Source organism: Schistocerca piceifrons, chromosome 7 (assembly GCF_021461385.2).
Source record: "Schistocerca piceifrons isolate TAMUIC-IGC-003096 chromosome 7, iqSchPice1.1, whole genome shotgun sequence".
Classification (NCBI taxonomy): domain Eukaryota; kingdom Metazoa; phylum Arthropoda; class Insecta; order Orthoptera; family Acrididae; genus Schistocerca; species Schistocerca piceifrons.
The window spans coordinates 250,580,184-250,593,345 of NC_060144.1; the positions used below are offsets into that span (position 1 = coordinate 250,580,184).

General features: G+C 41.7%; 1 protein-coding gene across 1 annotated transcript in view; it reads right to left on the bottom strand.

Annotated features, from left to right (window-relative positions):
- Positions 1-13,162, bottom strand: part of LOC124805315 (myrosinase 1-like) — a 92,099-nt gene that overhangs the window by 16,690 nt on the left and 62,247 nt on the right. Inside the window, exons 9-10 of the mRNA XM_047265830.1 lie at positions 7,307-7,455; positions 58-192 (exon numbers count right to left, since the gene is read on the bottom strand). Coding sequence (XP_047121786.1) covers positions 58-192; positions 7,307-7,455 — 284 coding nt within the window. The remainder of the gene's footprint in view (positions 1-57; positions 193-7,306; positions 7,456-13,162) is intronic.

The window sequence follows — 13,162 nt, forward strand, 5'->3', positions numbered from 1 at the left end:
ACGCTTGCAGAAATGTCATCTGAGATTACGCAAGCGCAGTAACAGTTACATACTCACCGTGTAATAGTTGGTACGATTTTTGTCATCCAGCTCACCCCAGTCTGAGTAGCCGTTCTCCGTCACAAATATTGGGTATTCTGGGTATGAAACAGCAATCCAGTTCAGAAGTTTACGGAATCCCCAGGGGATTACCTGTTGAAGAAATAAAAGGATTAAAACAGCTTTCGCTCAAAAAATGAAGAAAGTCACTTCTAGTAAGAAGTCAGTCTGGTTCGCTAGTTTCGAGACTATTGTAAGAGGAGTGATATAGAATATGTGTATGTAACCATACGTACAATAATGAGGCATATATAGGAGGAAGAAGTGTAACTCATGTAAACGTGGCATACGTAACTAGGATTGGATGGTGACGATGATGTTTGGTTTGTAGGGCGCTCAAATGGGCTGTCACCAGCGCCCGTACAAAGTCCCAATTTTTACACAGTCCAATTTCTACACTATCCAATACAGCCACTGTCACGAATGATGACGATGACGATGATGAAATGATGAGGACAACAGAAACACCCAGTCCCCGGCCAGATAAAATCCCCAACATGGCTGGGAATCTAACCCGGGCCACGTAATCCAGAGGCAGCAACGCTATCCACTAGACCACCAGCTATGGACACTAGGATTCGAAGTGATTAGTTTTATACTCAAAAGTATGTCTGCCAGTTGGCTGCTATGAAGGCATGACAGAGAACCAGTCACAGTAGGTTGGTCGGTGAAACAATTTCTTCACAAAAGCTGCGTCCACCGCATACGCATACGCCGCGACGTTGAAACCAAGAACATTCATTTTTAAGTACCATATTTCTTGTTCTCACACCTATCGCTACCCAGCCAACAACAGCCTACAGGGACACCAACGTCGCAGTGGTATACAGATAAGTCAAATAACTGGCTAATACGCTAATGGTACACGAGATTCTGTATACACTCTTACCAATACGCAATTACATTAAAGCAACCAACGAAATACACTACGAAGACTTGCTGGAAAATAATGCCTCCCAATCTTTATATGAAAAGATTTTTGCCAAAATCAAAGATTATTAACATTCTACTTTTTTCGTCTTCACGTCTACATATTTCTTTCACAATAAAGTCACCCTGACGACGAACACATTTCTCCTAACGATGGACCAATTTGTTGATGCCTTCACAGTAGAATGTTTGACTTCATTGACGGAGCCACAAACTCATTTTCACTGCGCCACTTCATCGCTGTCAAAGTGATGCCTTCGAAGATGTTAAGTTTCGGAAACAGATGAAAATCTGATGGGCCTAAGTGTAGACTGTATGGAGTACGATCGATGACAGTGAATCGAAGGTGTCGGATTGTGGCAGATGTCGCAGTACTCATGTGTGGTGTGGCACTGTAATGCTGAAACGGAGTGTGCGTCATGTGTGGGTGAAATCTTCGAATTAGATACTCGATTAGAGCCCACATTACGCACATAGTTACGCTACATATACACCCTACAATTTGGAGCTATCTTGCGGCAGAGGGCTACAAACATACATACACGAAGAATAAAGGCGTAGAATGTTAATAACGTTTATTGTACTCAAATAGCTTTAAAACATTACACATAATAAATAGGGAGGTATTACTTTTCATTACCCCTTCGTATATCTTGCGACTATTTCCTGGAACAACTGAATGAAAACGAAACCCTACTGTTTCTTGCGGGGAACGTATATTCACTAAAATTTTGAAGAAACCAGGACCTTCTAAGGGAATGTAAAATACGAGAGACGATTCGTAGCTATGTTCATCAAAGAAACACTTCCCTCTGCGTTCTTGTACGATTTAAGACGTATAGCACCCAACAAAAAAGAAGCCGGGGGAGGAAAATGGTTCAAATGACTCTTAGCACTATGGGACTTAACATCTGAGGTAATCAGTCCACTAGACTTAGAACTATTTAAACCGAACTAACCTAAGGACATCACACACATCCATGCCAGAGGCAGGATTCGAACCTGCGACCGTGGCGGTCGCGCGGTTCCAGACTGTAGCGCCTAGAACCGCTCGGCCACACCGGCCGGCCCGGGGGAGGAGGAAATTAAATTGCATATGTTGTGAGGGTATGTCATGATTTGATTACTATACTCATAAAAATTTAAAAGAAAATTGAACTATGACTCCGCTTGTCGATAAGACGTGGCACCCCGTCTTGGTCCTCATACATGCACTGATTCGGTTGGGAAGAGTGTCACATAGCCGTCGCATCCTCTTCTGCTACAAGTTGGCTGGTGCCACGCGCGTTTTGTGATGGATGGATCTGGAGATCTCGTTAGCCACGGGTTGACCCAGCATTACACACACACATCATAGTGACACATGCCATGTGTGTAAGAGTATTGTCATGCTGAAAAATGGCACCACGGTACTGTCACTTGAGACGTAATGCATGAGGACTCGGGATATCATGACGTACTCCTGTGCCTTCACATTTCCCTCAATCGGTGTCAGTCATGACCTTAAGTCATATCCGATGATGTCCCAAACCATGAGGCCAGGAGTATAACCGCTGTGCTCTTCAAAATATTGGAATAATGGGGCCTATCCCCAGGCCGCCGCCATACTCGTCGACGATGGTCACGTGTGGTGCTGTTGAACCATTATTCATTGCTGACCACTATACATCTACGTCTGCATCTATATATACACTCCGCTAGCCACCAAGCGGTGTGCGGCAGAGGGCACTATTCGCGCCCAAATCATATTTGCACCCCTCTGTTCGACTCGCGGATCGCTCGAGGGAAAAACGACTGTTGAAAGTCTCAGTATGAGCTCTAAGTTCCCTTATCTTTGACTGCTGATCATTGCGCGATTTGAAAGTTGGTGGTAATAATATAAGCTCTACATCCTCGGCGAAGATAGGAATTTGGGATTTAGTGAGCAGCCCCTTCCGATTAGCGCGTCGTCTATCTGCAAGTGTGTTCCACTTCAGACTTTCTATGACATTTTTAACGCTCTCGCGATGGCTAAATGTACCAGTCACGAATCTTGCCGCTCTTCTTTTGACCTTCTCAATCTCTTGTATCAGACCCAACCGGTAAGGGTCCCATACAGAAGAACAATACTCTAAGACTGGACGAACTAAAGTATTTTAAGTAATTTCCTTTGCTGAAGGACTGCATCGCTTCAGGATTCTACCAATAAACCGCAATCTAGAGTTCGCCTTACCCATTACTTACGTAATCTGATCGTTCCATTTGAGATCATTCCGAATAGTCACACCCAGATACTTCTCGGATAGTACTGCTTCCAAAGACGGTGCATCTATTTTGTACTCGTACATTAACGGGGATTTTCGCTTTGTTACACGCAGAAGGTTACACTTACTAATATTGAGAGATAACTGCCAGTCATTACACCAAGCATTTATTTTCTGCAAATCCTCATTGATTTGTTCACAACTTTCGTGTGATGCTACTTTGCTGTATACTACAGCATCATCGGCAAACAGTCCAATGCCGCTGTCAATACAATCAACCAGATCGTTTATGTAAATCGTAAAAAGCAGCGGACCTATTACGCTGCCCTGGGGCACACCTGATGTTAAGCTTCCTTCTGTTGAAGTCTCCCAATTCAAGACGACATACTGCCCTCTGTCTGTTAGAAAACGTTCTATCCAACCGCATATGTCATCGGATAGACCTTAAGGGTGCACTTTTGGAGCAAGCGACAGTGAGGAACTGAGTCCAACGCCTTTCGAAAGTCTCGGAAAATGGCATCAACCCGGGAGTCGGTATCTAGAGCCTGTTGTATATCTTGCACAAAGAAGACCAACTGTGTCTCGCATGGCCGCTGTTTCCTAAAACCGTGCTGGTTTCTGCAGATGAGCTTCTCAGAGTCTAGGAATGTCATTATATCTGAACACAAAAAATGTTCCATGATTCTACAACAAATCGATGTCAGTGAAATTAGTCGGTAATTATGTGCATCCGATTTTCTATCATTTTTATAGATTGCTATGACCTGGGCCTTCATCCAGTCCCGTGGAACTTTCGGCTGTTCCAATGATCTCTGATAGATGATGGGTAAGAATGGTGCTATATTGGTAGCATAGTCAACATATAATCTTACGGGCACACCGTCTGGGCCTTCCTGGAGTCTAAGGATCTTAATTGTTTTACAATCCCACATACACTAAACACTATGTCAGCCATCCTTGCGTTCGTTCGATAATTCAAAGAAGGAATGGTGTTGCTGTCCTCTACCGTAAACGAGTTTTGAAAGCTAGGTTTAGAATTTATTATCATCCGTTACATTACCCGTACTGTCAGGAAGAAAAGGTATTGAATTATTTGTAGCATCCATTGATTTTACGTACGACCAAAAGATTTTGGGGATACTTTCAGAATCTACAGGTAAAATATTGCTTTCAAATCCGTTAAATGAATCTTTCATTGACCTTTTGACAGATGCTTTCATTTCGCGTAACTTCTGATTGTCAGTGGGGCAGTGACTAAATTTAAACCACTATGCAAAATTCTCTGCTTTCTCAGCAACTTCCTACTATGTTTGTTGAACCAAGGTGGATCCTTTCCTTCCCCTATATTTTTGCTAGGCACATATTTCTCTAGTACGTGGTGAATAATACCTTTAAATTCCGACGAAAGAAGCTCAATATCTTTGTATCCGCTTTGAATGCTTGGAGCTGACTATCAAGATATTCATTAATGGCTTTCCCAAACAAGAAAACTCTACGCTATTTCTTTCTTTTTTTTTTTTTTTTTTTTTTTTTTTGCAACTTCCGCTGATGTAGAAGCCACTACGATTTTATGGTCGCTAATACCTTCTTCTAGATTAACTTCCTCAAAAAGATCGGGTCTGTTTGTCGCCAAGATATCTAATATGTTCCCACCTCGAGTTGGTTTTCTAACCAATTGCTCAAGGTTGTATGTTGAGAGCGCTCCAAGAATAACTTCACATGAGTCCTTGCTTCTGTCCCCTGTGACAAACGTGTAATTTTCCCAGTCAATGGGCTCTGATCGTCAGCAGTCCATGCTTCACATTCAGGGGAGCACTCAAAATGCAGTAGTATGTGTTGTGGTGATAAAGCAACGTATTCGTGGGACAATAATTTTTCACTCAGGCTCCTACTGGCCTAGTGGTGCGGGATGACACAGATTGTTGCTGGGTCATTGTTTGTTTTCGACCGGAAGGTCCACATGCGAAGGGGATGCAATATGCTTGGCGCCAATATGGCGATCCTTGTGGTGTTCAGTTATGTTCGCCTGGAACCGTGGCGGCGAGTGTGCCTGCCGTCACATTCCTATGCATTCCTTCGTCGGGTCATTGCCAGATCCAAAAGGCCGACAAATATGGATACTGCACAGTTCGACAAGCCGATGAAATGGAGTTTCATATTGATGACCATTGCAAACTGTCTGCATTTTTGAGGCTCTCTCACAAACGTCTGCATCATCTCCGCCTCCTTCACAGTGTCCATCCGACGTTTCTTGCTGTTCACGCCCTTAACATACCCTGACGGGCATGGTAACAACACTAAACACGAACAACACTTGATGGTCCTTCTAGCTGCCACAGAAAATTGTAAATCTAATCAGTTATATAACCGCCAATGATGTGTAGGAGTACGATGTTACATTGTCATCCGACAATATCTTCCGGGTTTTTCACAGTTTTTCATCAGGCGTACATACGACTGAAATAACTTCAGTCTGTGTAAAGTCGGCAGCATTGTGAATGGTGGAAGCTACGTTCCTGGTACGCTGCTTAAGCTGCGAATTAAAGACATATTTCGGCCGAGATGAGCCACACCATCAGTGAAACCATGCTCCTTGTAAAGGCATATGGATGATGAACATCCCCTCCAAACTGGGCAATAAGATGGAAGTAAAATATTCCGTTCTGGAACGGAGGAAGCACCTCAGTCCCATGTAAAGTTTATTTTTGTTTGACAGTTGTATTTGACGTAAATGGTATTCTAATTGTATAGCTGTTTTACAATGTGCACGGACGGTAGAGATTCGAGCATTAGCCTCTCAGATCGACCAGAGTCTTGTGTCGAATCGTGATCAACAACGAACTTGACGTTCCATTCCACAACGGTGATTCCGACAGACATGCTGCCCCATAGACGTTCTCCATTACCCGGTGCTTGTCTATCAGGGTTTGTTCTTAGGCAGCTAAGAAAAGAAAGCAGCATGTTGCTCCTTGTTCACACTGCCAAGTTGACTGCACACACCTCTGGAAGACTCCAATACCACACTGATCCTTTGGCTATATGTCGATGCTTATTCACCCTCACCGGAGTTGCGATACATTCCATATGCACCTGCATATACCTGTGAAACAGGTGAATACGAGAAAGCGAGTGAAAATCATTTCGCCTATGCGATTGTATCAACTATAAATGGGCATAATAGTGAATGTAGTGACCAAATAACACAACATTGCACAATGAACTCACATTCCGGGAGAGGAGGACTGGTCTCCACGTTCGGTAATCAAGATTTAAAATGAAATTGTGAAGCAGCCACAAAACACACACACCTCATTATTACCTGTTTCGCTCGGCAGATGGGGGCATCTTCACAAATTTAGCAGCCACGGCCACACGTTGTAAGCGTTTGGTTGTGTACAAATATCTGACGCTTCCGCTTTGCATAAACAGGCAAATTTAGCGCGTGGCCGTTGGCTGCTACATTGCTGAAGATATTCACATCTGATGAAACAGCCTGGTAAAAAAAAGAAAACTGTAAGCGGCTTGTAGCTACCCAACAACTGTATTTCTTAAGGTCGCTATTCTACCCGCAGGCGATGCCTGCTACCACTCAATCCAAATATAATTTTTCTATTGTTTTTCCTAAGTCGATTAAGGTGAATGCTGAAATTATATTTTCTGAAAAAACCATGCAAAATTTTCTTCCACATACTAACTCATCTCGGTAAACATTATGCTAGCGCTAACTCAAAATCCTCCTTTTCTCGAAACTAAATAAATACATATATACAATATTAAAAAGAAATAAATAAACTTAATAGTGTTATAAAAGGAAACAACAAGAAAATGTAATATTACTGCAAATCCTTCTTTTTAAGACAACTGCAGTGACATTCGCCACTGACTTTCTTTGCGAATTGAATACTAGGATCACAGTTATTACATGTTTTCCATGACACCAAAGAATCCATCGGTCGAGACATAGAAACATGAAGGGCTCACTTTCCATGTAACGAAGCAAAATGTGCAACAACTCATCGTGGAAGATGTCTTACCCTGAGCCAGCTAGAAGCGCCGTGGGGGTAAGAGTCGTCGCCGTAGTTGATGACGCCAGCATCGTGGTCCTTTGACGGTATGGTTCCAGCGTCACCTGATGCCGTGAGTACCGAAGTGTAATGGTTGATACCGAAGAAATCCGATGTTCCTGGAAAGTGTTACTATTACTGACTCTTCACAATGTGCTCGTTTTCCAAAATACAAGAAGAATTCTGACGCATATGGGAGAGAAATCCGTAATAACAGGCAGCCTACAAAATACTGTGTAAGTTAATTACATCATGCTTTTGTCGTGCCACAGTGACACTAGCTTTTAGTGGTCCTGATAAAGTATCCGAGTATTCAGCCACTTGCGCTCTCAGAACGACATGTAGTATGTTAGTCTCAATTAGCCTGAATAGCTTTTTATGAAGTACTATTTGATATAGTTTAATTTGCTGTAAGTGTAGCATAATTTGTGATAGCTGTGGATTTTGTCGTAGGTTAATTGGTATGTGACAAATGTGTCAGAGTAGTGGGTTAATGTTTGACTGGGGTGAAACCAATGAAGCGTCAGATGAGAATCTTCTACGGATTTGTGAATTATGTAGTAGGCACAAAAAAACTGTGGAAAAGGGAAGAAAGACTAGTGCCCTTCAGGCAGAATTGGTAGGTGAGAAGTAATACGCAAAAGGAGAAAACCTCAAAAATTACATGGAAAATTCGGTTAGCATTCAGTTTGACTTGTCACCTGAAGTAAAAGAAGATTTTTCAGCCAGTTCTTTTTGGCTAACAAGGGAACCTCCCCATCGCACCCCCCTCAGATTTAGTTATAAGTTGGCACAGTGGATAGGCCTTGAAAAACTGAACACACATAAGTCGAGAAAACAGGAAGAGATTGTGTGGAACTACGAAAAAATAAGCAAAAAATACAAACTGAGTATTCCGTGCGGAAGATATGCAATATCAAGGAAAGTTTGGGCTCAGTAGCACCGTGGTTCCGTGGTTAGCGTGAGCAGCTGCGGAACGAGATGTCTGTGGTTCAAGACTACAGTCGGCTGGAGATCTTAATTTTTTATTTTCAGTTTATGTGACAAACTCTTATGTCTTCATCACTTTTTTTGGGAGTGATTATCACATCCACAAGAAAACCTAAATCGGGCAAGGTAGAAGAATCTTTTTACCCATTCGCCACGTGTACAAGTTAGGTGGGTCTACAACATATTCCTATCATGTGACGCACATGCCGTCACCAGTGTCGTATACAATATATGAGATGTGTTTTCCTTTGGAAGAATCGGTTGATCTATGACCTTGCGATCAAATGTTTTCGGTTCCCACTGGAGAGGCACGTCCTTTCGTCTACTAATCGCACGGTTTTGTGGTGCTGTCGCAAAACACAGACACTAAACTTATTACAGTGAACAGAGACGTCAATGAACGAACGGACAGATCATAACTTTGCGAAAATAAATAATGTAAACTTTTCACTCGAGGGAAGACTTGAACCAAGGACTTCATGTTCTGCAGCTGAGCACGCTAACCACGGGACCACGGCGCTCCTGGGCCCATATTGTCCTTGATATTGCCTATCTTGCACATGGACTACTCAGTTTGTATATTTTGCTTTTTTTTCGTAGTTCCACACAACTTCTTCCTGTTTTCTCGATTGATCTGTGTTCAGTTTTTCAAGTTCTATCCACTGTGCCAACTTATAACTAAATCTGATGGGGGTGCGATGGGGCGGTTCCCTTGTAAGTAGCATGTAGTAGACTCTAAGGCTAGGTCGTTAGTAAAGTCAAGTAAAAAGGAAAGAATCTTAATGTTAGGCAGCAATCACGGGAGAGGCGCGGACTAATTGCTTAAGGAAAAGCTAGGTGTAAAATACGGGGTCACAACCATCGGGTCAGAGGTTTTGATGGAGTGGGAGGAGGAGGAAACAGCCTGGCTACCGATTTAGAGTATAGCATCAAAGATGTCTGGAGCATACAGGAGAAGCAATAGCGTACAGTCGTGTGTGATCTGACGAGATTTTACAGCACCATGACAAACTCTGAGTTAACACAGCTGTCAGCCGTTTTAACGAAGAGCTGAGCGCATTGCTTATGACTGAAATAAATGAAGTCTCATATCTGTGCCATGTACGTTGGTGTAATTCGGAAATGTGGATACACAAATCACGGCCTGCGCCTCAATAGGAAGGGGAGGGGGTGGGGAAGGGGAAGAGGAAGGGGAAGGGAAGATTAACCGAGCATCTTGCAGGAAGTGTAAGGGGGGCTACAAGCACACGAGACAAAATCTCTATAGTTCTGGAGTCAAAGGAGCAAATTTCTTTGATTAGCTTCAGGTTAGAGACAGACGTTAGAACAGAACAAGACCATAATATATGTAATAGTTCCTAGAAAATTAAAATTAATTTGTTTCGTCAGAACACTAGAGAGCTGAAAAAAAGATAAATGTTCTGTGCCTGTCTGAACACCATATAACGACAGGGATGGAGAAGTTCAGTATCAGGGATTACACTCTAGCATTGCTTTCGTGTAGAGTTAACGTGAGAAAAGTAGGAGTTGTTTGTCACAGACGTACAAGTCGGACACAAAGTCTGAAATATTGAAATAAATGGTTTTTATTTCGGTCAGAACCTAGAAGCACATGCTCGTGAGTGTTACTGCAACACACTCCTCTGATAATTGTAACAGCCTACAGATACCCTTTAGGAAACTTCCAGCTTTTTCTGAACAATCTAGATGCCTTATTAAGCTACGTATCAGATAAGAAGAAACAAAGGTTTGTGTGGATTTCAGTGTAGATTTATTAAGAGAGACGAGCAGGAAACCTATACTAGATCATCAACTGGGTGTTTTAATCTAGTTTTCCAACTCGTGTGCAACAAAGTAGTAGGACATGGAATGATGACATATTCATACACAATGCTGAGGCTGAAAAAATTATTGTGTACCCAGTTGTTAATGTACTATTTGATCATGGCGGACATTTAATGGAAATATACATTATGACACCTTACAACCTGAGCCAGGTTCATATAAGGCAGTGAGGCTTATTAGTGAGAACAGGATACAATTCTTTAAGAGTGAGATAATAGAGACGGTACTGAGTGAGCTATATATAGGAAGATATGTCAATGTAAAATTAAGTTTGTTCCACAGTAAATTTGTGTCAATATTCGAAAGTTGCTTTCCTAAAACGTTATCCAGAATATCGGTTAAAAAACAAGTAAGCCTAGTGTAAATAAGGGAATTAAAATCTGACGTGAGAGGAATAGGTTCATTTAAGTCAAGGCCTGACGCTACGTCCCTTTCACGATAAAATTCTTTAGCATTCTAAGGAAAGTCATTGAGGTGTATATAAGTATACAAGTCCTGACAGAAATAAATAACGCAGATAATATGATTAATACTATATGGAATATTGTCCCTGTGATTGTCAAGCACTCAGTGTTCAAGATACCAGAATTAAACTAAATGACGAATCTGTGACTGATAATCCACTGGCTTGAGTAGCTTTAACAGTCACTTTCTAAATGTAGCAGCAAAAATATGATTAAATGATTCAGTTGATGCAGCAAGAGAAGATGTACGTATTTAATGCAAGAGAAGATAGACCATAGAGTATACATTTCTTTTTTCATCTGATAACCACAAATTCAGACTTCAAGAAGAATATAATAATTCCAATCTCAAAGAAAGCAGGTGTTGACAGACGTGAAAATTACCGAACTATCAGTTTAATAAGTCACAGCTGCAAAATACTAACGTGAATTCTTTGCAGAAGAATGGAAAAACTAGTAGAAGCCGACCTCGGGGAAGATCAGTTTGGATTCCGTAGAAATGTTGCAACACGTGAGGCAATACTGACCCTACGACTCATCTTAGAAGCTAGATTAAGGAAGGGCAAACCTACGTTTCTAGCATTTGTAGACTTTGAGAAAGCTTTTGACAATGTTGACTGGAATACTCTCTTTCAAATTCTAAAGGTGGCAGGGGTAAAATACAGGGAGCGAAAGGCTATTTACAATTTGTACAGAAACCAGATGTCAGTTATAAGAATCGAGGGGCATGAAAGGGTAGCAGTGGTTGGGAAGGGAGTGAGACAGGGTTGTAGCCTATCCCCGATGTTATTCAATCCGTATATTGAGCAAGCAGTGAAGGAAACAAAAGGAAAATTCGGAGTAGGTATTAAAATCCATGGAGAAGAAAAAAGAACTTTGAGGTTCGTCGACGACATTGTAATTCTGTTAGAGACAGCAAAGGACTTGCAAGAGCAGTTGAACGGAATGGATATTGTTTTGAAAGGAGGATATAAGATGAACATCTACAAAAGCAAACCGAGGATAATGGAATGTAGTCGAATTAAGTCGGGTGATGCTGAGGGAATTACGAGTAGATTAGGAAATGAGACACTTAAAGTAGTAAAGGTGTTCTGCTATTTGGGGAGCAAAATAACTGATGATGGTCGAAGTAGAGAGGATATAAAATGTAGACTGGCAATGGCAAGGAAAGCGTTTCTGAAGAAGAGAAATTTGTTAACATCGAGTATAGATTTAAGTGTCAGGAAGTCATTTCTGAAAGAATTTGTATGGAGTGTAGCCATGTATGGAAGTGAAACATGGACGATAAATAGTATGGACAAGAAGAGAACAGAAGCTTTTGAAATGTGGTGCTACAGAAGCATGCTGAAGATTAGATGGGTAGATCACATAACTAATGAGGAAGTATTGAATAGAATTGTGGAGAAGTTTGTGGCACAATTTGACTAGAAGAAGGGACCGGTTGGTAGGACATGTTCTGAGGCATCAAGGGATCACCAATTTAGTATTTGAGGGCAGCGTAGAGGGTAAAAACCATAGAGGGAGACCAATAGATGAATACATTAAGCAGATTCAGAAGGATGTAGGTTGCGGTAGGTACTGGGAGATGAAGAGGCTTGCACAGGATAGAGTAGCATGGAGAGCTGCATCAAACAAGTCTCAGCACTGAAGACCACAACAACAACAACAACAACCACAAATTAAAAATTTTCCGATTTTTTACTTTACTGAAGCTATTAGCCAAGTGTCACGGCTCTGTGCGAACGGGAAGTAACCCGTAGGTTTTGATGAATGAGTTTGCGAGTGTGAAAACTGTGACATAAATGGCCGTGTCATATGACTGCACTGACTTTCAAGCTTAAGTGTTTTACACTAACACGGTACCGTAGTCCTTAGTATGTGACGTAAATGTCAAATTGATACAACTACCCATTCCATGGAAAACGTGTCGTCAAGTCAGACGGACAGCCTGATAGACAGGCGGACAACAAACTAGTCCTGTAAGTGTTCTGTCTCTACAGACTGGGAACGGAACCCTAAAAATAATACGTATCCGGTAAACTAATTCACGTTTTCTACGAAATGGTTAGATGTATTTCTATAAAAGACTCATTCGAATGATCTATGCAACTTGCAACTAGATAATTAACTGATACCTGTTAGTTAATATTACTAAAGGAGTGTGTACTTTCTCCGCCTTTGTGATGGCTTGAATTCTGCTAGCGACACTTTTAATGAGGTGTATGAACGTCTGTGAGGGAATGTCAACTCATTCTTCCTCAAGAGTGGAAGATACAGAAGGTAATGATGTTGGAGGCTGGTGTCTGGACGGAAGTCGACGTCCCAAGTCATCCCAAAAACGATCCTTGGGGTTCATGTCAGGGCCCCAGGCAGTTCAACCAATTTCAGGGAGGTAATTGTCCAGGAACCATTGACTCACAGATGCTGCTTTATAACAGGCTGCATTAAAAGACATTTATGATACGTCTCGATAGTAAATATTTTTTAAATCCAGTGATTGTAGACTCTATCTCCAAGGAAATTACGT